Raw genomic sequence first — 27,905 nt, 5'->3', positions numbered from 1 at the left:
TGTTTGACTTTAAGAACCAGCCTCATTTGCTATTTTGGGAAGGGACCTGGTAGAAATTGGTGATAGATCCTTGCGGTTACCAGCCTCTTGCATAGCCATTCTCCTTGCTTGCTAATTCCCCCCCACCCAAATCATTTTATTGCAAGGAGACCAGTTCTGGTAACACAATGTTAGCCGGGAAGCTTAGTTTAAATAGACAGAGGCGAGGCTTTGTCAATTTCCCCTCTTTACAGAGCAAGCAAAGATCAACCCTCAGAGAGTTTGTTAATTTCCTCTTCGCCTCCCTGAAAAGGAAGGTGAAATTGACATAGCCTTTGGGGAGGCAAAGAGGAAATTAACAAACCTTCTGAGCAGCTATCTTTGCTGGCTCTATAGAGAGGAGAAATTGACACAGCCTCTTTTTAAACTACGCTTCCTGGCTAACATTGTGCCTCCCTTCACTTGAGTGATGTCATGTAAGAGGTCTCATGTAGAGAAACTCTCAAATAGGAGCCCTGCAATATAAGGAAGCTGTCTCTAAGGGATGCATCAGTTAAGGGATAGACAGCAACTAAAGACTTTACTACTACTGCTGTGAGTATGATCCTACTAGATTCTGTGTTGTTTAATATGTCAATCTTAGAATTACTTATGCTCCGTTTTAGCATTTCTTCAACTCTGTATTGGATTTCTGCTTGTTTTAAATCTTTGTAAATTTACATGAATATAACCTATTACATGTGTACTGAAATGCCTTTGAAATTGACTGTACTGACCCACACTGTGTAATCCTTCTTGAGTCTCAGAGCCAAGCTACAAGTGATGCCTGACACAGGTTGGACACTTGTCAGCTTCCCTCAAGTTTTGATGGGAAATGTAGGCATCCTGGTCTTGCAGCTGTAATGGAGAGCCAAGCTGTAAAACCAGGACGCCTACATTTCCTTTTTTTTTTAATAAAATTTTTATTGGTGAGTGAAAAAAGAATTTTCCAAATTTAGCACATATAATCCCATTTTTCCCCTTACTCTATCCCTCACCCGTTTCCTCCCCCCTCCCTATTGACTTCCAACAGCTTTCCAACCCTTAACCCTTCTTATTACTTAAATCTATTTCATTTATATTTTCCTACCACCTATAAATCATAATATCTCTTACTCTAAGCACATTCTTATTCTTTTACATGAACTCTATCAAACATACTATCAATAGAGTATATATCATATCAATATAGCATAACAATATGGTATAGTATATAGCAGGGATCTCAGTGTCTCTTACTTTAAACATATTCTTTTTCTTTTCTTTTAGACATATATTCCATCACCAGGACGCCAACATTTCCCATCAAAACTTGAGGGAAGCTGACAAGTTTCCAACCTGTGTCAGGCGTCACTTGTAGCTTGGCTCTCAGTAAGAAAGGCACTACAAATAATGTATAGATAAATAACGTAAAAAAAGGAAAGTTCAGCAATCTTGTGGTATTGCTAACTCTTGGCTAAACCGGCACAAGTCTGGGCCTACTAGCACGTGCCTGCATTTCCTACCAAGACATGCCTTGCACTCGTTTTTAAAAAGTTTTCTTTTCTTGAGTGTGAACCTGTCTGAAAAACATCTCTTGCTCAAATCTAGCACTTGTCATTAGCAACAAGAGCATCCTGTGACAAAAGGAGAAAAGATAATCCTTCCATATTATTCTCTGCAAATATCTCTCACCCATAAAAATGGTTATCTTGTCACTGTTCAGTCATTAAAGGTGAGACATGAGAACCTCTTTTCCTAATGGGAAAAAAGTGGATCTCTAGATTTTTAGAAATACAGGAATCATAGTAGTACTTAAACCTGTCAGCACAGCAGTGCAGAGGTTGGCATTCCAGCAGCATTTCTAGCACCAGTAGGGTGCAGGGGAAAGCCAAAGCCCACACCAGTTGCAATACTGCTCAGTTTTACAACATCTAGAAAACAATTCACTTAATAAGCATTTTTTAAACACGCAGGAATAAAGCAACAAGATCGATTCTAAATATACTCATACTATCAATGCTAATGAATCTAGTAAGAGACATGATATTGCCTTTAAAGTGATTTGTTCTCAAAGATGTAAGCTATGATAATGAATGGAAAAGCTTCTACATGTTTGAGAAAAATAGAAGATACCCAGAGAATCAGTTTAGATTTAATCTATACCAAAAAGGGTTTTGAAAAAACACTACCTATCATTTACGTATCATTGTCTATTTCCTGAGGATAAGACGCAGAGATTGTAAAATGTGTAATGCTGGTGATTCTGGCCATCAGAAACAGGGCTGGCGCGCCCATGGAGGCCAGGTAGGCGGTGGCCTCGGGTGCAAGGGTGCCGGAGGGGCGCCGGAGAATGTGTTGGGGGCGGAGGCGCGCGCAGCGAAGCTGGCATGACTGGGCTGCAGCCACATGCCCCAGCCGGGCGCAGCCTCCATGCGCTGCCCCAGCAGCGGCTCGCGGCTTCTGTGCACAGCTGGGGCGCGTGGCGGCGGCAGCATGGAGCTGGCTGGCTGGCTGCAGCAGCAGCAGCTGCAGCCAGCCATGGCAGCTCCACTGCGCGCTCCTCCGCCCCCACACGCCCCGGCCGGTCGCAGAAGCCGCAAGCCGCCGCCCCATCAGCGGCTCGCGGCTTCTGCGCCCAGCTGGGGCGTGTGGCAGCGGCGGCAACATGGGGCTGGCTTGCGTGCTCCTCCACTCCCACACGCCCTGGCCGGGTGCAGAAACTGCGAGCTGCTGCTGGGGCAGCGCGCGGAGCAGCCTCCGTGCACCCCCCCAGCACCGGCTCGGGGCTTCTGCGCCCAGCTGGGGCGCGTGGCAGCGGCGACGGCATGGGGCTGGCTTGCGTGCTCCTCCGCTCCCACACGCCCCGGCTGGGCGCAGAAGCTGCGAGCCGCTGCTGGGGCGGCGCGCAGAGCAGCCTCCGTGTGCCGCCCCAGCAGCGGCTCGGGGCTTCTGCGCCCAGCTGGGGCGTGTGGCAGCGGCAGCGGCATGGGGCTGGCTGGCTGCAGCTACTGCTGCAGCCAGCCACGCCAGCTCTGCTGCGTGCTACTCCGCCCCCACACTCCCCAGCCGGGCGCAGAAGCTGCGAGCAGCTGCTGGGGCGGCGTGTGGAGCACGGAGAAGCTTCCGCATGCCGCCCCATCCATCTTGCGCTGCGTGATGACGTGATGTCATCACGCAGTCAGAGGTGTGCGCGCGCAGAGCGCGTGCGCTCATGGCCACAGGTGCCAGAAACTCTGGCGCTGGCCCTGATCAGAAACCACTTGCAGAGATGCTGGAACCTTTGGGAACTGTCAATGCTCCAATGTTCAGTCAGTCATAGGAGCAACAGTAGGAAACTTGAAAATATTAAGCCATGCATTCTAGCAAAGAATCTTCACTGAATTCAGAAGTTCATTTCAAGATGTGCTAATCCCAACATCAGTCAAACCTGAATATAAATACTACTTTAAATATGCAATGTTTGCAATATATTAATTTTAATTTGTGATGATTATTTGATTTAGAAAACTGGTATCTTTTCTTTTAGCTAAATAGTGCCTAAGATGGCTTTTAAATGTCTTATAAATATCACATCACTATAAATATTAATTATAGGCCATAGGATTTATGTTCATTGCATAAAGGGAACCAGTAATGTATTATGTACCAAATCACGTTTAGGCCTGATAACGTATTTGCCAGATAAACCAGAAAATACCAACATCAACCTATCAGTTGTTGAGAAACAGCGAAAAGTTTTATCTTTTGAGATTGGATCTAGATTGTGCACCTAGAAATGAAAGCTACACTGCTGAATGCTTTTTAAAGAAGATACACTGTAGCTGTAAACCATTTGCTTAATTAGTAGCATGTTAATAGTCAGTACAATTAACAGGCATCTTAAGCTGTACTATTCTGCCCTAGAAAATCTAATAGCAGTTTCCTAGTGCACATTCAGCACTGCTGTGACAGCTATATATGCCTTCTAGTGAAACTTTCATTGTCCCAAAAGGAACAGCGCAGGCTGTTGTTCTGTTAGAACAGCACTTCTTCCAACATAACACCATATCCATTTGCAGAGGAAAACAGGGTTGCGCTTATCTATAATTGTTGTTCATTAAGTGGTCTTCTGTGTTGGCACACATGGGAACTGTGCATGCGCAGGCCAGCACAGACATTCTAAAGCTCCTAAAGGTGTGAGATGTTCGCCTAGCCTTTTTGCCTGCTTTCCCCCCAGGCTCAGCTATTAAAGGCAGGGCAAGTGGCTCCCTCCCTCAGTTCTCTAAGCCACCGGTGTAGAAAGTTGTTAATAAAAAGAACACATGGCAGGAAAGAAGGGAGGGATGTATGACTGCAGAGAAGACCACTCAATGAACAACAGTAAGTGCAACCCTGGTTTCATCACCGTGTCTTCTGTGCAGTCCCACATGGGAAATGCGGGACGGTAACCATGGGAAATGGTCTGTGCGGTAACCTTCAGACCCTTTGGGGGTCCTTTAAATGAGACAAAAAGATTAGGATCCTTTCAGAAAAGAGCTGTCCATTCCAAGTAGAAGCACAAAGCTCATTTAACATCAAGAGTAGTCCCCAATATGTCTGGCTGTATTAATTTGTTGTTCAGAGAGCCTTAAAGCTTCTCCTTGCAGAATGTTTGTAAGCCTTTGTTTATCATCTGGAATTAGGCTTAAGGATCTTTTGCCATAAGAAAAGCTGATAGTAGACTATGATTGCCTCATAATTACTGATTCTAAAGGTTAAAGCTGAGGAAGCATAAACCCTTCTGCCCAGTATATCTAGTTTCCTGCTTTCCTTATTGATCAGAGCCAAGTGGCCTGTGCTTTTCATGAGATCCTTGACCTGGAAGATCTCGGTAACGATAGAAATGACAGTAGGGTAAACAGAAAACCTGATCCTTTCTGTTTCGTCTTATAGATATTGTCCAGCTTCTTAGACGTCACTGGAGTCAAGGCCAGCCTGGACCATATGCCTTTCGTCACATCTAGCATGACTGAAAATGCCACCAATCCAGCCGCTTCAGTGTGAAGGACCTTGAAGACCGAATCCGGTCAGAGCAGAGCAGGTCACCTCAATGTCCAGGGATCTCACCATCCAGACTAACTGCTCATTATAGAGGTGGAGATCCTAACTCAGGGATACAGAAGAGTCCTCCATAAGAAACTCTGGTGGAGAAGGCTCTGGTACAAGATACGATCCGATATCGTCAGAGTGCACAGTGTGTCAGTTCTGTGACAACACTGTCTTCTGAAACTGTGGCCAGAATTGATGTAGGTTTGGCTTTACTACTTCTTGGTTCTAAGTGAACCGAAACATAAGGGTCTTCGTCATGGAAGAAGTAATGAGGAGACAGGCACATGCCCAGCAGCACTTCAAACCTGTAAGCATAGTAATTGTATGGGGAACTGTATGGGGAATAATGGTGTTTATAGTGGGGAGCCAGATCCAAGCAATTTCCACAGGCAGTATTGGTGACGGCAACAATGGAGTTGACAATTCTATAATTCTACGACTTCTGGAATTTCAACCTCTGAAAGGGATGGAACCAAAGCAGAACGCCATCTGGAGGTTAGAGAAGGAGTTCTCAGAACCTGGTGGATTCAGTGCAACTGACACAGAGCTGGAGAGGGTCCTCCCCCCTCTTTTGGGATGGAACTTCAAAAAAACAGTGTTTCTTACCAGTAACTGTTGTTCGTCGAGTATCTTCTGTGCAGACACATTGGGATTGTGCATGCGCAGGCCAGCCGCGGAAAGATTTGTCTAGCTATAGAACGCTGAAAAGGGGATGCTCGCCCGTTCCGCGCATGCACGGTTCCGTTCCCGCCAAAATCGGCATACTTAAGGCGAGCGTCCCCCACATTCCCTCAGTTCACCTGAGCCGCCGGAGGCCAAGTAGTACCAAACAGCACTCACAGCGGGGCAGGCGGGAGGGAATGTGTGTCTGCACAGAAGATACTCGATGAACAACAGTTACTGGTAAGAAACACTGTTTTTCGTCGTCGTCCTTCTGTGCAGCCCCACATTGGGAGTATAGCGAGCTACTCACCAATGGGGGCGGGCGTGAGTGTCACTGGAACAAGGAGTGCAGAACAGCAGTCCCAACTGCAGAGTCACGTCTCGCATTCACGTCCACAGAGTAGTGCTTGATGAACGCTGACGGAGACAACCAGATGGCAGCTTGACAGACGTCCCGAAGCGGAACTCCTCACAGGAATGCAGCAGAAGCAGCTTGCGCCCGGGTTGAGTGGGCAATCACGGACAGAGGGCACTGCACACCAGCCTTAGCATAACAAAGTTTAACGGTAGACACCACCCAACGGGAGATGAACTGCGAGGAAGCAGAGAGACCCTTTCGGGAACCAGAGTAGCAAATTAATAATGCAGGGGATTTTCTACAAGGTGTTGTTGCATACAAATAAAACAATAAAGCACGTCTTAAATCAAGAGTGTGCAAGGCTAGTTCCCCTGGGGAAGAGGGGTTAGGAAAAAATGTGGGGAGGGTAACCTTCTGCTGTAGGTGAAACTTAGTTACCACCTTTGGCAGGAATTCCAGGCTAGGGTGCAGAACAACCTTATCAGGGAAAAATTGCAGAAAAGGGGGATCAGCTCGAAAGGCAGAGATCTCCCCAACCCTTCTTGAGGAGGTAACAGATACCAGAAAAACTACCTTTAATGTCACCAAGGCCAATGGGCAGGCAGCCAGAGGTTCAAATGGAGGAAGCATCAACTGGGCCAGGACTAGCGGTAAACTCCATTGGGGGACCGGGGGCACCCTGGGAGGGAAGGTTTTGAAGAGCCCTTTGAGAAACTGCTTGGTCAGATGATGGCTGAACACGGTTCTCCCATCAATCCGCTCATGAAAGGCGGAGATCGCAGCCAGGTGGACCTTAACGCTGGTCACGGCCAGACCATTTGAGTGTAACCCCAAAAGATAATCAAAAATTAAAGGCAGAGGGCAAACAACCGGGGAAACTCCCATGGGAGCCAACCAGCGGGAAAACCGGGACCACTTGTGTTGGTAAGACAACCTAGTAGAGAGCTTTCGTGAGTTCAAAAGGATCCACAAGACCTCCGCAGAGAAGGTCATTCCGGGGCCAGCAGGAGCCAGGCTGTCAACTTCAGTATCCCCACATTGTGGTGCCACACACCGTCCCGTAGTAGGAGGTCCGGGACGAGCGGAAGGGGTAGGCAACATCCCTTTGAAAGGGAGAGTAGGAGGGGGAACCATTCCTGGCGAGGCCAATATGGAGCTACCAGGATGCAGTGGGTGTGGTAGGCCCGAATTCTGCAAAGGACCTTGTGAAAGAGTGGGGTGGGAGGGAAGGCATAGAAGAAACCTGGGGACCAGGGTATCTGGAAGGCATCCCCTAGAGACCGAGGATCCACCCCAGCCCTGGTACAGAACAGCGGAGCCTGTTTGCTGAAGGCCGTAGCAAAGAGGTCGACCTCCGGAAACCCCCATCGGTGGAAAACTGGAAGGAGGTATTTGGACTGGAGGGACCATTCGTGTTGTGGAAGGAACACCCTGCTGAGGGTGTCCGCTGACACATTTAGCTTCCCTGCGATGTGAATCGCCCTGGGGTAGACATTGTTGTGGGCCGCCCAAGACCATAGTCTCGAGGCCTCCTCGCAGAGCCTGAGCGAAACCGTTCCCCCTTGCTTGTTCACGTAGTAGCAGGCCATTGTGTTGTCGGACAGGACCTGGACCCGTTTGTTCCAGAGCACATCTGTGAAGGAAGCAAGGGAGTAGCGGATTGCACGGAGTTCTAAGACATTGATGTGCAAGGAAGCCTCAGTGGGGGACCAAACATCCTGCACAACCAGGGAACCACAGCGACCACCCCAGCCAAGGGTAGAAGCATCGGTGGAGACAGTAATGTCAGCCACAAAAGTGCCAAAGGGGCAACCCCGGGATAGATTCTCAGGGAGGGACCACCAAACCAGGGACCACAAGACACCCCTTGGGATGGAGAATTTCCGATGAGAGGACATCAGAAGCGGGTTAAAGCGGCGAAGGAACCAGGTCTGTAGAGGCCACATACGGAGGCGTGCCAAAAACACTACAGCCGTGGTGGAGGCCATGAGGCCAAGGAGTGTCTGGATGAGTAAAGCCGTCTGGTAACGATGAGACAGGAAAAAACGCACCATAGAAACCAGACGGCTCAAACGGTCTGAGGGTAGGAACGCCCTCCCTAAAGAGGAGTCAAGGATTACCCCAATAAATTGGATGGTTGGGGCAGGCAAAAATATGGATTTGTCAAAATTAATAAGGCCCAATCTGTTGAGTAGAGAGGTGACAAGGGAAAGCTGGTCCCTAAGTGCAGAGGCAGAAGGCCCAACCAGGAGCCAATCATCCAAATAGGGGTAGATGACACACCCCTCAGAGCGTAAAAACCCCACTACCGCTGCCATACACTTGGTAAATACACGGGGGACGGAAGCCAACCCAAAAGGCAAAACTGTGTACTCACAGGCCACTGATCCACAGAAAACCCTGAGGTATTTTCTATGTTCCTCACGTATAGAGATATGAAAATATGCGTCCTTCAAGTCAATAATGGCCATCCAGACCCCTATTTCCAAGAGCTCTATAACCTTGGACAAGGTTAGCATCCTGAATTTTTGGGCCAAAAGATAGGAATTGAGGCCCCTTAGGTCCAGGATAGGACGGGAACCGCCATCCTTCTTATCCACTAGGAAATACCTAGAGTAGAACCCATAGGGAGAGGTGGAAAGATCAACCACACGTACAGCACCCTTTAGAAGTAACTCCTTAACATTATTATTTAACAGAGAACCAGAAACTGGGGGATAATGAGGAGGCAAAGAGAGTGGGGGGGGGGTGCAGGCGAACAACAATTTGTAGCCATGCTCTACAATAGATAACACCCAGGAGTCGTTAGTGATGGTCTGCCAAACAGGCAGGAATGGTTGGAGCCTCTCCCCAAACAAGGGGGTTCGATCAACGTCCTGGGAAACAGGCAGGGCAGCGTCCAGGCCTAGTCAGAAGAGCTGCTTCGGACCCGACGCAGGGCCCTTTGGGGAGTGTTGAGGTCCCTGTTTCCCCCGGTTCCGAGAAGACCTTTTAGCAGCACTCTTCTGTGAACCCGAGAAGGAGCGACGGCTGTAGTGAGTGGATGGATAGCGGCCTTGGCGCTGATGGTAGGGCTGGTAAGACTGATAGGACGCTTGGAAGGGCTGGAACCGAGGAGGACGATACCTCAAAGTTGGCTGGTCAGCAATCACACCGAGGGACTTGGCCGTCTGGTGATTCTTTTTCATGAGAGACAGGGCTTCATCTGTCTTCTCCGAAAATAAGAGGTTTCCTTCGAAGGGGAAATCCTTAATCTTCGCCCTCTTGTCCAGAGGTAGAGCCGTGGAACGGAGCCAAGCAGGCCTTTGCAGGGCCACCAAGGAGGCCATGGAACGAGCCGAGCAGTCAGCCAACATCCTTTCCGGCAGTCATTTGTTGTTTTGCCAGCTTAACGGCCTCAGCCTGCAAAGCCTTGACTAAGGGCGACGGCCAGCAGGGAGGTCCGCGATATAGGACGACAGCTGGTTCCAAAGGAAGAGATTGTACGATCCCATTATCGCATGAAAATTGGCAATACGGAAGGCGAGGGATGCTGAGGAATAAACCTTGCGTCCGAGGGCATCCAGTTCCCGGCCCTCTCGATCTACTGGGGCGGACTGGGAGTCCCGACGGAACCGGGTGTTGACCTCTTCGGTGACCAGGGATGAAGGCTTCGGGTGGGCAAAAAGAAAAGGGCAGTCCTCCTGCTTCAGCCGATAACATTTTTCCAGGTTCCGGGTGGTCGCCGGAACCGAGGACGGTGCCTGCCACAAAGATGCGCAGCATCGAGGAGGTCCTCCACCGGAGGGAAAGCAACAGAGGCCAAAGACCCAGAGGACAATGCCTGGAGGACCTTGCTCTTGTGTTTCGTGGCAGAAGTGGTGACGTCCAACTCCAAAGCCTCCACCATTGGGACCATCTGCTCAGGGAGCATCCGGTGATCCTCGCTGGGAGAGGACGCTCTGGACTCACCAACGGTGTCATCCGGGGATGGATCCCATGCTAGGTCAGAGGAGGTTTCTGATGGAGAAGCCAGGCCCTCCTCATCCTCGGAACCAGAGAACTCTGGTACCGTTGCACAGGCAGAGGGCATCGGTTCTGTGCGCGAGACCGATGGTAACGTCAGGGGGACAACCGGTTGTCCTGGAAGCCTAACGGACGTTGCTGGTGCAGCAGCAGAGTAGGCAGATACCAGGGGAGCCAGGCCAGCACGTTGGACAAGCGCTGCCAAAGACTGGAGCCAAGAGACGAAAGACGACCAGGTCGCGACATCACCTATGCCCGGGAAATTCTGCACCGGAGGCAGCCATGGAGTCGGAACCGAACGAGGATCCGGGACCTGCTGCTGGGGCCAGAAAGAAGACGGGACCGACGGGTCCGTGGAGGCAGGAGCGGATGGCAAGCCATGCTCGAAGGCCACGACCGGATCCGGGAGGCTCGGAACCGGGATGTAATCGTCCTCCAGCATTGGAGGAGGTGTATGAGGCGGCGATGGGGTGTGCAAGGAATCACCCGGGGGAACCGAAAGAGCTGCCGGTGCCGGAGAGGGACCTTGGGTAGCGGGAGCGGAGACGTCTCGTTTGTGATGTTCGGAGTGAGACTTTGCCTTTTTTGCCGGGGGTGCCGAAGCAGCCCGTTCCACTGCGGAGCGCTCCGAAACTGAGCGTTTCTTTGGGCGTGCAGCGCCCTCCGCCACAGGAGCGGTAACAGCCACCCCAGTCAGTTCCGAGGGAGTCGGATCCAAGGAACCACGAGCCGGTTCTGATGACGGACTGGGGGCGGGAGAAGCGGCCGAACGAGGTGCATCCAGCTTACCCGCCTGGTCTTGGGGAAGAAGATTGGCTCCCCAAAGGAAGGCCTTCAGCCGAGCGGAACGGTCATGGCGAGCCTTCGGGGTAAAAGACTGGCAGATGGCACAGCGCTGCACTATGTGTCCTTCCCCGAGACAGAGAAGACACAGATCGTGCCCATCCGAATGAGTCATTTTTGTGGAACACTTCTGGCACTTTTTGAAGAGGGCCATAATTAAAGAACGAAGACAAGACGCTAGAAAGAACCAATTCCGATGGCGGCGAAAAAGGAACTGAGGGAATGTGGGGGACACTCGCCTTAAGTATGCTGATTTTGGTGGGAACGGAACCGCGCACGCACGGAACGGGCAAGCGTCCCCTTTTCAGCGTTCTATAGCTAGACAAATCTTTCCGCGGCTGGCCTGCGCATGCGCAGTCCCAATGTGGGGCTGCACAGAAGGACGACGACGAACTGACTGTTTATTTGCATGATTTGTTTTGAGCTTAGCCTTTTTCACAGGCAGCTCTGACTGGCACCAAGATGGAACAGTCGAAGGAGAAACTGGAACCAACTGGTCCTTCTCTACAGTAGCACATGCCAAGCATGCTGGAGGAAATGAGGAGGCCTGTTCGGGGCACTGTGGTCCTTTATCTATAGCATTATTCTCAGAACTGGTAGCATCCTTCAGGGCTGTCTCCCAAAGAGCTGCTTTCAGTCGTGATACCCTTTCATGGCACGCCTTGGGCATAAATTGTTTACAGACTGCACACTGAAAGATGTCATGGCCCTTGCCCAGACATAACAGATTTCCGATTGGGCCATCTTAGTTCCACAGCATGAACACTTCTTGAAAAGAGTCTTCGAAGCCATGGAGTTGAAGGCCCTGACTCTCATCAAGATGTAGAAACTGAGAAGTGGAGTGAAGACACATCCTTTTTCAGTGACAGTTAAATAAGAATCAAGGGAAGGAACTGCTTGCCCCACCTTTTATAGCCACACCTGGGGGAAAAGTGCGTAAAAAGGCTAGGTGAGCATCTCGAGCCTTTAGGTGCTTTAGAATGTCTGCAGCTGGCCTGAGCACTCACAGTTCCCTGTGTGCCTACACAGAAGACACAATGATAAAGGGAGGATAATTTTTGCAGATTCTCATCTCCTACAGCAGATGCCCACTTTCCCCCTCCACACTGTTCCTGGGGGTTCACAGGGAACACAGAACATACAAAGGGAAAAGGAAGATGGGAAATTTTTCTTGTGTTGCTTAGGATTGAAGCATAAATCTCTCTAAATCAAACCCCTCATCCAATAAAGTGGTTTGGAATTGTATTTCTTTATTTAGGTAGCTTTTCTACACATACACGTAACTGTGCCTTTAAAACCTTTAACAAGAAAAAGAAAATTTCAAGATTTCTCTTAACGTGACTATAGTACCAACAAGCTACTGCTATCCAACCCAGTCAACTTCACCATTCCCTCAACTTATGCTTCTTAAGCTTTTTAATCTCAGTGGAACAGCATTTTTGAACTGAGCTGCACTTCATTTTTCGCTAAAAGATATATAAATATCTACTATTCCTCAGTACAATGTGGAACATAGCCCAATTAGTATCCAAGTGTCCAACCCTCCACACTCCCACCCCAACCAGGGTTCATGAATTTCATGACATTCTGTGGGCAATGGTGATCCTCGGGGATCTCTTACAATTGTCAGATATAGTTAGACTGTGTTGGAGAATCCTAGTGCATTCTTATTTCCATGTCAACTGCCATTAACTAATGAACGTAACTGTTCCTAGACCTTTAATTTCATGCCATATACAGGCAGAATTTCTTAGCCATGGTTACAACTTCACATGGGTTATTGGCTAAATTGCTTTCAACTGCCCAAGAAGAATTTAGGGCACGTAATAGACATCTTACTAAAAAAAAAAAAAATCAATTCTGTGAGCAGAAGCAGTGAAAAACCTAAACTCAACAAAGAGAATTAGGAAATGTATTGAAAATAAAATTGATATCATTATGCATAAAATTTATGTTACAACTGTACTTAATACTCTATACCATGATACTCTGTACCAAACAACCAGAGTACCTTTCTTACAATGAAAGGTTAATGTAGTGTGACATACCAACAAGGGACGCCACGATGGAAGGGTGGGGCAGAAGTAGCAGGGTGGGAGCTTCAAAAGGAGAACATGCAGTCCAGGCTGGGGTGGGCGTTGGAGAATGGAATGGTGGAGGTGGAGAGTGAGAGATAGAGATGGGAAGGAAAGAGGAGGCTGAGGCACAAAGCTGTAGCTGCTGCAACTGGCAGCACCCTGAAATGGGACAGCAGGGACGGAGGTTCGGTCTTAGTGAGCCAGTGAGGCAGGAGCAGAGCTGCTTGGTGCAGAGTCCAGTCAGGCAACCCAGGAACACACACCCCTCCCCCGATGCTACATCCTACCTGCTGGATAAGCAATCCAGCACTGAGCTAAGGAGGAGCACAGGTGATGGAAGCACAGGAAACAACAGAAGCCAGGATGCTCCAATCAGGCCAGGGATGAGCTGGGAGGCTGCAGCTCACTGTTAAAGGAGCTGCGCCTACTCAGGGGCCACTGAGGCAATTATTACACGTAGTTAGTTTAATATTTTTGCTCAAAAATGCTCAAAAAATTATGCATGATGCAGAAAAAAATATTTATCCCATCCTCATTTTAAAACAGTGTCACTTTCTGAAATTGATCAACAGCAGGTTCAAAACAGACAAAAGGAAACGCATTCACATTATGGATTTTATGGAATTCACTGCCACAGGAGACAGTGATGGTCAATAATTTTGTAATCTTCCTGTGATTCTTGTTCTCCATTGCCATTATCTAAGGTTGTAGATTATTTTAAATAAAAATATTTATACTACACATTTTGAATAAAGCCTTGTCTTTCATTTCATTCATTCCAAAAGGAAATAAAAAATATATGTTCTTTTTTAATGTTCCCGAAGTTTCCAATTGAAAAACATCCTTAGACTTTTTCATACTTTACATTTTGGGTGAGATATATGTTGTCTTTAAAAGGATTTAACTCATTCTTGAACTCAAAAATGCTCAAAAAATTATGCATGATGCAGAAAAAAATATTTATCCCATCCTCATTTTAAAACAGTGTCACTTTCTGAAATTGATCAACAGCAGGTTCAAAACAGACAAAAGGAAACGCATTCACATTATGGATTTTATGGAATTCACTGCCACAGGAGACAGTGATGGTCAATAATTTTCAAGGCTATTAAAAGGAATTAATCCATGGTGAAGATGTCTGCCAATGGTATGATCCATAACAAAATGGAACCTTCAGTTTAATAATTTAATACGGAGCATGCATATTAGCCCCATTCTGCAATCTTTCCATTGGCTATCCAGCAATTAGAGGGCTCAATTCAAGGTACTGGCTATCACTTACAAAGCCCTCCCTGGCCTTGGTCCATCACATCTTCAGGACTGTCTCTTCCCTTTTGGTCCACCATGGCCGCTTCACTCATTTGAACAAGATCTTCTGCAGATACCACCCTGCAAATGTGCATAATCAACAACTGCCTGCAAAGGAATATTCTCTGTGGTTGCCCACCCCCCCTTTAGGCTTGCCTGAAGAGGTCAGGAAAACTTCCACTCTCTTGGTTTTCCATAAACTATGCAGAACTTAATTTATTCAGGAGAGCTTTTTTACATAGGCAATTGGGCTGTGCTGTAAGGAAATGAATCAGAGAGGTTTTGATAAAGGGCCAAGGACTGTAGACTATATTATTGGGCACTGCCTGTTGATGTAGATATGTTCCAACTTGGTAGTTTCCACATTGTTTAACATGTCATGTTCAAGCTATTTATACTTTGTTTTCAACAATGGTTCATCTCTGTATTCAAATGTATGCTCCTGTATTTCTGTATTTATGCTTCTTTTCAGATTTCTGTAATATACCCTATTGTATTGTTTATTGAATGTCCCAGCAGATAATCATATTAACTGACACTGTGTAATCTGCCTTGAGTCTCCATGAGAAAGGTGGACTGTGAACAAACAAACAAACAAACAAACAAACAAACAAACAAACAAACAAACAAACAAACAAACAAACAAACAAACAAACAAACAAACAAACAAACTTTTAATACCGGATAATGGGAAAACACAACAGAGGATACTGCTGTGCCTATAGGCTTTCCAGAGGTATTTGGATGGCCATAACTGGAGAAACGACACTGGACTAGATGGATTTCTGAAATAGGATGAACTTGGACTGATTGTGAGAATAAAGTAACTAAGGCCCATGTACCTGAACTCTTTGGAGGAAAGGCAGGATTAAAATTCATTTTTTAAAATGTTATTATGGTTTACATGCCCTGATCTGAATGGTCCAGGCTAGCCCACAATCAGATCACAGAAGCTAAGCAGGGTCAGTCCTGGTTAGTAGGGGTGTGCACTGGAAAAAAAATTGGTTGATTTAGCTCAGTAATACTGAACTGGAAGAAAAATTCAGTATTCTTCGAATATTGAATTTATTCTCCAGTTCGGTTCAGTAATACAGAGCAAATTCGGTAAAATTTGGCCATTGTTTCCTATGGTGGCCTAGAGGAGTCATTTTTGGACCAAATTCCAACAATGTCATGAAACAGCCAGGATCTGAAGACAGCTCTGACTCCTCTGAGGAAGAGCAGCTGGATTCCATGCCTGTCAGCCACCAGTCGGCTGCAACTGAACAGCCAGGTGAGGAATCTCTGCCAGAAGTCCAGGAGGTTTCCTCTCCCCACCTAGAGCCGACAGTTCAGGATCAGCCAGCTGCCCTATCCCCTCCAGGATCCACAGACCCATGAGAGCGATGTCAGCACAGGTACCGAGCGGACTTACAGATCAGACACAAGTCAGCATGCCTGACAGCACAGCACCATCCCAGAAGAAAGAGGGACTTCATCAGAGGAGATTGAAGCAGCTGTTGCAAGCTGGATGTAAGACTCACAGTGCATAAAAGTATGAAGGAAGGGCCCTTCAGCATGGCTTCAACACGTTCCCTGGGATACATACTTGTTGCTTTCGCTTATCAGATTGCTACGACTACTGACCATGGTCTGCCTTCAACAACTCTTGTGGCTTATAGACTCTGGCTAACCACTTCTGGCACTTGCCCTGACAGCTGGCTTGTGTAATCTGTCAGCATTAACCCTGCAGGCGCCAGCACATGCCTGAAGCAGAACAACCAAATTTGCAGAAGACCTACTCCTATCTCTCCTCTAATTAAAGTTTCATGAAGATTGGCCCCTGGGGGGGATTTATGACCCCCCCCAAGGTGTCCTCAGTCACCTCTAATCTCCATTATTGTCTATGAGAAAAACTACGGGGACTATCCAGGAGGCTGGGGGTGGCGTTTTGAAAGCAAAATCCACTGACTTATCAGCAGACCTACTCTTAACTGTCCTCTAACAACCCTCCAAGTTTCATAAAGATTAGACCCCAAGGGGCCTTTTAATGCCCCCCCAAAGAAGGTATCCCCAGCCCCCTCCAATCTACATTATTTCCTATGGGGGGAAACCTACAACTAGCCTATTTTAAAAACACTTTTTAAAAGTTCACACTTCACAACTCTCTCAGGATACCTTATAAAGCCACTTTTTGACCAGTTTGTAGATCTCTAAGCTAAAATGAACAATGTTATCCAAAAAAACAATAGCATGTTAGATGTTTAGACTATAATCTTTTACAAAACAAAATCCATACTCTGCAAAAGGAGAACGAGGAATTACATGAAAGAGTTTTAAACCTGGAATTAATAACGCAACAGCAGAATCTTAAATTTAGGGGGTTTAATGAGGAGTTAACAGCAAAAAAAGATCTATCTTCATTTTTAGCCAACTGGCTTACCAGTCTCTTATGCCCAAGAAAAAACATTACTCCAGCAATTTCCAACGCTTACTGGGTCGGTCACCTAAAAACAAATAGGAAAGCGCCAAGAGACATCGTTGCCACTTTCCCAGATTGGGAAACAAGAAAAAAAATCTGGAAATTACTAGGAAACAAAAAAATGCTCTAGTATAATGACTCCCAGATTCTGATCTCCACTGACCTACCCAAGGAAATGTTAAACAGGAGAAAAGATCTCAAACCGATCAAGGCACTACGTGATGCAAAAATAGAATACAAATGGGTCAACTACTCTAAACTATGCATCCAACTTAAAGACAAACAACTTTATGCAACCGATCAAGAATCAGGTCAAGCCTTACTGTAGAAACTGGACATTTTCTCTACAGATCCATTAAAATCAGCACAAAAGAAGAAACTCATTCAACGACCTACACCTCACAAAGGAAGCAAAATCTCAGTTCGGAACAACTGAATAACAATAATGAAAAACATTTCAGGAGTCAGGAAAATCTGTTTGTTTTTCTTTATTTAAAAGTTGGGGGGGAAGGGGGGGAGGGGAGTAATTAGAATTCAAGATTCATAGTTTAAAACAAAACTAGCAGTTTGTGTTACTTCGCTGTATGGAGGTTTTTGGGGGGTTGAGGAGCCAGTTTTTCTCTTTGCTCCCACTAATAACAGCCCCTAGACATTGTACACTTGTACAAAGATCCACAGAAGAACACTCCTTACAGGGTCTTTTAGGAGCTGTACAACTAGCATATTTTCATACGCAGCATATTGATGGAAATCGCTTATAGCTATTTTTTTTATTTGAGTTTAATAGTTTTTGTATGAGGGGGAAGAGGGGAGGGGGAAACAAATACAATCACAATAATGCTATATAGTTTCTCTGTGTGGGAAGGGGGAATTTCTTTTTTCCCTTTTTCCTTTTTTAGGTCTATATACAAGCATAGAATTTATTGGCAAACTTATTGCTGGTGTACCAATTTACAAGTGATAGTCATATTGTTTATAAACCTCTCAAAATGTTGTAAAATCTTAAAATGTATAACCCAATCTATATATTACAGCTTTTCATATTCTTCAAGTTTGGGAAATAGACCTTTCTACTAAACATAATAGATTACTCTGACTCTTTATAACCCACCAAAAACTAAATGTGCAACTTTTAAATATCAGACTGAAACTTCACTCAATCCATGGAATGCCAATAAAACCAATCAAGCTTATATAAAAGAAACTGATCACCAACAATATACTATCAAAAGAATAGTAATCTGTTATACTTACTGTACTTATTGTTAAAAAATGTTGTTTAAGAAAATGAAAATAAAAAGTTAAAAAAAACATGAAGTATTACTTAGTTAACACTTAAAATTGTACCGCTCATTCCATTTATAAAAGATAAGAGTATCTGAATTACTGAAATAATTGTAAATATATACATAGTATTAGAAAAAAACAGCAAATTACACTTCAAGATATATAAGCATAACCAAATTTGTGCCAGTTAGTGAAATGGGGTGTGGTGGAGTTAAAAAACAGTTACAGTATGGTAAACGAAAGTAATTAATATCTCTGCTTAAACTAAATTATTTTACATACAGCCAATATTATCAAGAAACAATTAAAAATCCCTTCAGTATAACAAAAAATGGCAGGGGACTACAGACTACAAGCATCAGTGCTTCTTTCAAACTGTGTCCAACTTGCTGAGGGAAAAAAAGTCACCACACAATATCAGAGTAACTACAGTTTAAAAAACCATATGAATCTGTTATTTAATAAATATATCCTTAAAATTACTACCATGTTTCTTTCCACAATCAAATTTAAATACTTAAAGATTAACAGCTTCCTATTTTGAACTTTTATTTTATCCCCAAGGGTGTCGGAGAGCTGAAGATATGCAAACTGAAAACAAGCTTCTCTATTCTTTCACTGTAGCTTGGGTTTTTTTGCTTTAGTGTTCATATTTTCAAATGTAGGTACTTCCATTTTAGAGAAAATGGAAGAACATGAAACATGCAAGAACATTTCAGAACTGTACAACTACACAGAAATTGCAATTATCTAAAAGTATAAATTGTTTCCCACAGCAATCAAAAAAGGAACAAAGTGGAGGTAAAAATATTCCTTTAAAAGGCACATCACTCATCTTTATAACAGAGAAAACAAATTATAAAAGATTTGTTCATTTGTAAAGAATATTTCCAATTTTTCCACTGGAAAAAAGCACGGGAAAAAATCTTTAACTCAATTTGTTGTTGAAAGCAAGCCTTAAAGCTTATGATAATATATTTTAAGTATTTAGTATGTTGACTTACCAGCTTAATTGCCACATATTCATTTGTATACAAATTTTTTCCTTAAAGATAAAAAGACACAAATGTTAGACTTTTCAAATTTTTTTGAATAGTGATTGCAAAGGGATTTGTTAAGAAATCAATCTAAAAGTTACTAAAGGCTTGCAATGGTTATTTCCCTCAGTAACTGCATTGTTCAACATTTATAGGCTACAAAAATCAGGATTTCATCTGTATCAAAGTACACTCAATCTTAACGGGAGTAACATACCTCCACTAGTAAAAATAAGTGAAGTTATTTTAGCCAAATGATTAAAATATACTTTGACATCTTGATATATTATTAACTTTTAAACATTATATGAAGGTCATCATTATTTTTAATAACATCTACTTATATCCTACACTCATAGCTTCTGCCACTGTCTAAAAATGTCCATCAATATCTGTATTTTGTTAATAATGCAGAACAACTATACAAGCCTGTAAACCCCCCCCCCCCACAAATAAACTGATTATATTGAACACCTTACGCTCGACTTTAATTCCGATGTCTTCAATCAATAAAAAAGAAGCAATAATTCCCCGCTTGAAAACAGTCCACAATGATAAGCAAGCTCAAACAATGCACTTAAACTTCAGTCTACAGCCTGTTGATTTTCCAACAATATTTAAACATTTAGTCACAATTAATACATAGTATGAGGTTAATTTCTTCCAAGGGGATGTTACAATAAAATTTGTTTTAAAAAATTACCCAGCCGTCAAAAGAAATGGTTAATGAGTTATAAAAACCCATTTAACTGTGGAGGAGGGAGGAACAGGCAGAGAAAACTACTCTAGGCCTTTTCCTTCCTTCTACAATGATATTGTGAAAGTAAAAGCACCTGCACCTTGTACATAGATATGTATTTTAACCTTGTCAAGTTACCATAATTTCTAAAACAAACTCATTTAGATATTTCTAACACTGATCATCAGTATTCATTGTGGTATGTAATCGTTTAAAAACCATGTACTGTCATGCAGTGCTTTTTTTCTGGGGGTACGCAGGGGTATGCATACCCCTAAACATTTTGTGAATCTAACGGGAGAAAGGAAAAATTTTAAAATGCTGGAATTCCCGCTAAACCAACTCCAAACGTATTATGGATATTTATGTGATTTGTTAAGTTTTATGTAGCGTATGTTTTAGTTATATTTAAACTCACTAGGAGTGCTGTTCGTCTTACAAAAAATGGAACGTCTTTGAGCATCAAACACACCACCGAGATCACTGGCATAATCGGTGATCGTTAGGGTGGACACAAATACAAACAATTCTTCTCTAAGCCACTTGGCGCTCTGGTAGTTGGAATCTAGCACAGTGATTGGTCAGTCTTGTTGCTACCCCCGATGGTAGCGACCAATTTGTGTATTTGTGTACATTTTGCGCAGAGTGCAAAGAGTTTGTCTATGCTAAAACTCTTTGGTTGTGCGCACGTCTCACTATAGAGGGGCTTGGTTGGCAATACCCATAATTCTCATCACTGACTGTCTTCTGATGTCATTTCCTTTCACGGTGTTTCCTGAGTCTCAGATGGAAGCGAGTGTTTAATCTGTGAAGTAGTGTGGTGTTTCACTGATGAAAGTTTGGCCTATAACCTCATTGAGTGAGAGTATTTCAATACGAGTAGGAAAATTACTATTTTACATCATCACAGCCAGCAAAGAAGTGTAAAGTGAATGATGACTCTGTAAAATCAAAAGATGCAACAACGGCGTTGTGCGATACAGCATCTGCTGTAGACCACATGGAGAGTGGGCACACGGCCCTGTCTTCTGTTGACCACATGAAGAGTGAGCATGTTCTTGGTAATTTTGTCCATTGACTGCATCTATTTTTTCCGATTTGAACTATAAAATGGTGATTTTCTTGAGTCAAACTGAGAGTACCCCTAAACATTTTTTAAGAAAAGACTTCCGGAACGGCAGCAGTGAGAGTCAGTTGTGTCTGGGGAGAACTCCTCAAGACATAGCTGATCTGCCCCATCTGGAGGGGTCCAGAGGCTTTTGGACTCCTAGGGGGACTTTGGAGAAGACCCTTGAAGCTTTGGATGCTATTTGGGGGGAAATTCTTGGATGCAGCCGAGGATAATCTCTCTGAAACAAATCCTTTTGCTCAAGACGGAAGCAAAGCCATCATGGCATTTAACTACTAGCCTCCGGTAAAGCTACACCATCTCTATCTGCAAGGACTTTCTGTTTATAATTGCCACTGACAACCTCCTCTGCTGGATGTGTGAGTTTCGTTAATTAGTCATGAACTGTTTGGGAAATTGACTTTATGGCTTAATTAGTAGACAATCCAAATTTACTGTCTGGGAAAAAGAAGACGCTGGAATTTCAACATCATTAACTAGAAAATATTTTTTACTTATAAGTGTTGTGGATAAAAGCTAAATACGGAAAATAATTTGGTAAGATGGGATTGTTAATATAACAATTAACTGAAAATTGCTGGTGCATGTTATGATTTATGGCTTTATGATCTCCCTTGCTCCTGCCTCTTCCTTTATCTCTTCTACACATCGAATGTGCAAGTTGGTGCTGGAGGGGAGTCAATGGTTTAGGTTCATTGGAGATATGAGTTCAAAGAAAATGAAGTTTTAAGAACTACTTTAGAGGAAAACACAGTGAAAAAAGAAAAATCCTCTGTGTTTCTTTCTGGAGAGAATCCCGCCTCTGGTTCCCTCTTATCTTGGGGTTAGACTGCAACTCTTCAAAGCAAAAGCTGTTTACGTTTAGCTGAGTTTCACCGAAAATAACCTTACCAGATACTGACATCTACTGAAGAAGGAGTGATGATGGGGATGCTACAAAAAAAAGAACTGAACTACAGGATTCCCTACAGTGGATTATGCAAGCAACCTTGAATCAAGTAAACAGCACATTGGATCAAGTCATGAACCAAGCTGAAAACTTGAAAATGGAAATAGCAGAGCTGAAGGTTATAATGAATGGCAAGCAATCTCAGCTTGTTGAAATTCAAGAGGTAGCAGTCTTGAAACAGGGAACTGATACACAAAGACCTAAAGTAATTGCTCTTCAGCAAAAACCCAAATGGAATTATGAAAAAGAATGGAATGTAGAAAGATCAACAAATAAGCAAAGATTACAAAAGGGACCCAGAAAACAAAGAGAAGATATGAAGAAGAGGACAGAGGAGCCTTTAGAAGACTTAAAGGAAGACAAGTTGGAAGATACTCAGCTACGCTATATATCTCAATTTCAAGCCAGTCCAAGCTACATCAACCAATACCTGTTTAAGGATTTGAATAAATTAACTTCAAAATTTATCTACCAAGGAAAAAAACTGAAAATCAATCTGAAAGCCTATTGGAGGGAAGAGTACAGCCATGACATCCAGCCTTGTAAACAACAAGTTAGCCGGAATGATGACAATGGATATCTGATCTTGAGGATTTGAAAACTGTTAGATATATATTTATTGAATATGATAAAGTTGGGATCTATAAAGATTTTGAAAATTGAAAGAATTTTATCCTTTTGATATGGAAAAGTGGTAACATTGATATAGGCTGAAACAATGTAAGAATATAATAACTTATGTGATCTGCTTTGGATAAAATGATAAAAAGAAAAATGTATGTATATTAAGGTAAAGACAAAAGAATATAAGATTAAGTACTTCCAAAAAGTAAACTAGGAGAATGGTGCAGAACACTGGAATAAAAGATAGAAAACCAAGATAATAACAATTAAGATGTTAAATGTAAATGAGAATTCTTTCTTAGAAGGTTCTAGGGACGTTATTATATATTTAAATAACAGATGTAAAATGTATAAGACTATTTCAAAAGGTTAGAAAAATGGAAAGCATATAAAAAGTTGGTAACAGAAGGAGCAATTGTCTAAGGCTCCAGACAATTTTCTAAGGTTTCATATAGTGGCTAGATAATATTAGACCATATATATATATATATTAGTTTATATTATTATATAGACACCTATATTCTTTAAGATGGATGTGTTTGTTACTGAAGTTTGTCCCAGATGAAGGTAACCATGAGAGACAGAGGAGATTGCTGGACTACCCTATTGCTGGAATGATAACAAATATGAACAACAAGGATGAACCTTTTTATGTTACAAAATACCAGGGTGGATTTGATTTAAATCAAACTGATTTAAATCATGATTTAAATCATGATTTAAATCACTAGTCAGTAAGGCTTGATTTAAATCATAGTTTTCTACATAAAGACTAATTCTTGCTGGTATAACTTTAATATGCAAGTAGATGAAGATTTTTAGAATAACAACTTTTCATATTAGTTTTACAGTTGTATAAAATATTGATTTTAATACTATTAGAAACACATTATAGTTCATCAGAAAAATATTGTTTCTATTCACTGAACTTCTTGAAACTTAGCACTGAAGGGGTTGATTCTATCTTCATAGGTTTGTAGAACAATAGGATTAAGGTCTTTTTCTCAACTCTGTTCATGTTATAACATTTTTGCTGTGAAGAAGAGGCATGTGATCTCTGCTGAGCTGACACAAATTCAGTTTTGAGAACTGCAAAACCAAGCATCTGTGATAATATCTTGTAGGCAGAGAAACTGCCCAATAATCTTACAAAAACCTCTGGAAGAGCATGACATTGTGAATGGATTAATGGAATTTATTTACCAAAAAAATTAAACATATACAGCCTTATTCTACATAATTAAAAACTAATCTTTATTTCATGATGGAATAACCTTTTGATGGTAATATATTTTCCTCAAAAAGCATTTTATTTAAAAAAATCCAATTTAAATTTAAAAAATCCGATTTAAATAAAAAAAATCCGATTTAAATAAAAAAATCTGATTTTTTTGATTTTTTAAAAAAAATCATTGATTTTTATCCACCCTGCAAAATACAAAAGGAACTATATGCTCTATTACAACATTATAATGTGCCTATTAAGAATATTGAATGATATATTAGATGCTATTGTGAGCAGATCATCATGAAGACACTCCCCCCTTTCCCCCTCTTTTCCCTTATCTCTGTTCCTTCAAGCCACCCCTCCCCTTATAACTCGTTATTCTCCTTATTAATACCTGTGATCTGTATTCAAAAACCAATAAAAAACTATTTAAAACAAAAAACATTTTTTTAGAAAAAAAGCACTGCTGTCATGTGAAAACCTAGTTTTGTGTGTTAGATACTGGGCAAACTTCAGTAGTCCTTTCTATTACATTCTGCCAAGTGTATTTTCTGTCCACAGTGACAAACATTACTTCTTATAGGTGAGATGGAATTGAAGTGCTCTGAGAAAAGCAGACTACAAGGTAAACAACATATAAAACATAAACAATAAAAATCCAGTATTTCATTCTGCAATTATACCCCTCATCCAAGTTTTTTCTCTTCTTAAGGAGTTGGAGGTGCCCTGAGGCTTCAGAGAGAAGCAGAAGACTTAACTGGGGCGGGGGGGGGCGGGGGGGAGAGCATTGTGTGTCTTCCATGCGCTCACATTTTCCAAAGGAAGCATGTTACTTGATTCTGACTACCAGTGATGAGGACAGGAAAATTTTCCAATGCTACATTTTTCTGTCAGAAATCTTCTGCCCTACACATTTAAATACATTCTGATCATCTATAATGGCTGTTGTGTTGTAAAATCAGTCTTATTTATTGAATGTCCCAGCAATCAATCACATTGATTTACATTGTGTAATTTGCCTCGAGTCTCAGTGAGAAAGGCAGACTATATAAATAATGTACATAAAAAAAAATGTTAGATGGGCTAAATGTGGGCCCACACCTGTACATGGAGTACTTGCTTTCTTTTGCTAACATTATTTAAATTGGAAAATTTTCCTGGAAAATCCTCATTATGACTACATGATGACCTCAGTTCATACATCCCTGATGCATCAATGCAGAATCCCAAACCTGTCCCCTATTACTTGGCTAAATGCTGTAAAAGTAAGATATAGAGTCATACAGTCATTTCTGACATCAGTGTCCTTAGTTCTTCAAGGCTGTTATCATTGTTCTGGAAAGTAATGGCATGATCTGGATTACCCACATGATCTGCAGCACCTGTATGTGTTACTAATTTGATGTACAGGCATGTACTTATTACTGATATGAATAGAGATTTAAAATATTAAATGTTTAAATGATTAAACTCTTAAGTGTTATATAATTGCTTATACAATATTCCAAATGCCTAAAGAAGGGGTGGGGAAGGTGAGCCAGGTTACAGATTGTTGCTCTGAGCAATCCTCCTCCTACTCCCCAGACACCCCAGGGATAGAGATTCTCTCTGAAGCCCCTGTCACAACCTGTATGCAGCCTAGACCCAGCTGCTAGGCAAGAAACGAGTGTGAGGTGGCTGCTTCCCCTAAGACTGCTGCATAACACTGCAGTGGGGGTAATTAGAGGAGGAGGATGGTGGTGGCAGAGGACACAATGTCTTCCCACTGGCCCCCAACATGGTGGCCTTGAGGGAAGTACCCAGTGCACCCTCGTTTCCTCTCCTGCCTTCTCCTCACATGCAGCCCAGTCCCCACTGCTGGGCAAGGAAAGAAAGGGCTGGTAGACAATACCATGTCCTTTGCTGCTGCCCTTCATCTCACTATGGTGCAATGAGATGGCCTTGGGAGTAGTAGCTAGGACATCCACCACCACCACCACCGTTCACTTCTCGCCCAATGGTGGGATCTTGGCTGCACTTCAGGAGAACAAGGAGTGGGGGAAAGATATGGGAAAGAAGCACAGAAACTTACCCAGGTTCATCCCCCCCACCCCCGCCCTGGGTAGTTAATATACCTGGTTAGGGCTGTGGGGTATGAAGAAGGGGGAGGGGCAGTGAGAGCACTTCAGCAGCCATAACAGAAAGTAGAGAACCTGCCACAAACAGGGCTGGCAGCTTAGTTTGGTCCCAAAGGTCAGATTCAGAGGGAACAATGGACACCAAAATGCTTTCTGAGTTGACTCCTACTATTGCATCACGCTAGCAAAACAACTCATAGGTACAAGGAGGGGGAACTAGTTCATACACCCAGACACCGTTTACTCAGAAATGTCCCATTTTTCAGTAACGTTTACTCTCATATAACATTTAAACAATATGATTTTTCTAGTTTAAACAGCAACTTTTAAAAACACGTTTTATGTACTTAAATAGGAGCCAACAGTAGTAAATTAATTTGAAGTCAGGAGAAAAATTGTATTAGAAAAACTGTTCTTAGATCACGGCTTGCATAGTACAGGACTTGGGTTAGCTATTTTCTGGCTTGCTGACTGCTCAGGCAATATAGAGAGCTCTGGGAATTTTGGAGCTATGACTCCTTATGGAGCTGGAGCTAATTAAATTTATTGTAAATTACTGACAGCTCCTGAACACAAAATTTTTAAAATTCATCACATTTAGTCATCTGCGCCAAGCCTAAACATTACCCTGTCATATACATACAGATACAATACGCATGCTTGTTATAAACAAGCCCACTGCAACATGTATGCTTCAAATTTGAATGACTTAAGCCAGTTTCATAGGACAACAGATGAAAGAATGGACATGCTAGTACACAATCTTTTAGCCGTGTACTGTTTTTCTATTGAGCACATTTGAGCTTTCGTTAATATACTTAACAATGAATGGTCCTTGGTAGTATATGTCTAGCACTCTGCGTTACTCTTCCTCTGAGCTCCAGCAAGCAGGGGATGATGCTTTTTTATTATTAAGTGGCGCTCACAGGATGTAGCACTTGTCTTGCAAACAGACACCAGAAGAAACACTGCATGAATGTGTCTGCTTTGTAACATCTCACAAAACAGAAAAGGGAAGATCATGCAGTTTTTTGCATGTTTCTCCAATAAAACGTTGGTAGGCAGTATGGAGCACTTGTCATGGTGACTTGCAGGCCACAAAATCTCTCTTAATCCATTTAGAAAAGGTAGTCTTGGTTATTTTGTCTACTAATATAGGAGGCTGGAAGATGACAAAGCATTTGAATTCAGTGACATCATGGTTCATTTTTATCGCTCACCTCACATCTGAATTTTGCCTTTCCTTCTCAAGAAGATGTTTTTTAGCCAAAAGATGTAAAGCACAAGCTCCTAATTTCTGAGGAAGGTTATTTTCTTTGCATCTGTTGAATCATGTTGTTCTGCTAAAAGGTATAGAGTTCCTTCAGGATTGAGAGGGCCTCTTGTTCCGAAACTCTTCTTGCGGAGGCAATGACCACCAGAAATGAAACTCAAGGTCAGTGCTCATTGACAGATTATTCTGAATAGCTTCCATGAGCATTTAGAATAGCGAAGATGGCAAAGAAGGCATGTGGCTATCAGTGAGATGTATTATTAAGGGCTACATTTTGAATGTGTGGGTGGGAGGAAAATGGCCTGTGGAAAGAGCATCCACCTGTGCTACAGCAGTCTGATTCATATCTCATGGAAGGAAATTCAGTACTATGCCCAAGCCAAAACTTACTGTACCTGCATCACTTTATGAAGGCTTTCTAGACAGATCTGTAAATTCTAATGGTAGACGTTCTTCTGGCATCACATCTATCACCTAGATGAGTATATCAAAGAGTTTAAGATGCCCCAATCAGCCTTCACATGGAGAAGTACAGCCACATTCAGTTTACACAGAAAAAGCGCACAAACACCATGCTTAACTCAGTTTGTTGTCCACAGTGGCTGCATGGAAATATTCACTAGTTCTGAGAACCATGGCCTACAAGGCCAAAGGAGGAACTACCAGAATTATGTCATCTCTTTCCAATCTTAGGTGTGCAGGAGTTCCTGAACAGCAGGATTTGAGTCCAGTGACACCT

At 43.0% G+C, this 27,905-nt stretch overlaps 1 protein-coding gene across 4 annotated transcripts in view; it reads right to left on the bottom strand.

The window, feature by feature from the left end:
• Window positions 1-27,905, bottom strand: part of CSNK1G3 (casein kinase 1 gamma 3) — a 111,123-nt gene that overhangs the window by 50,082 nt on the left and 33,136 nt on the right. For all 4 annotated transcript variants that reach the window (XM_054986500.1, XM_054986501.1, XM_054986502.1 and 1 more), the window contains exon 3: window positions 19,075-19,115. In XM_054986500.1, the coding sequence (XP_054842475.1) occupies window positions 19,075-19,115 (41 nt within the window). The remainder of the gene's footprint in view (window positions 1-19,074; window positions 19,116-27,905) is intronic.

This window comes from Eublepharis macularius, chromosome 8 (assembly GCF_028583425.1).
Source record: "Eublepharis macularius isolate TG4126 chromosome 8, MPM_Emac_v1.0, whole genome shotgun sequence".
In the NCBI taxonomy this organism is placed as follows: domain Eukaryota; kingdom Metazoa; phylum Chordata; class Lepidosauria; order Squamata; family Eublepharidae; genus Eublepharis; species Eublepharis macularius.
Note: the sequence above shows the minus strand (reverse complement) of the source record. Positions and strands in the feature narration are given on the sequence as shown.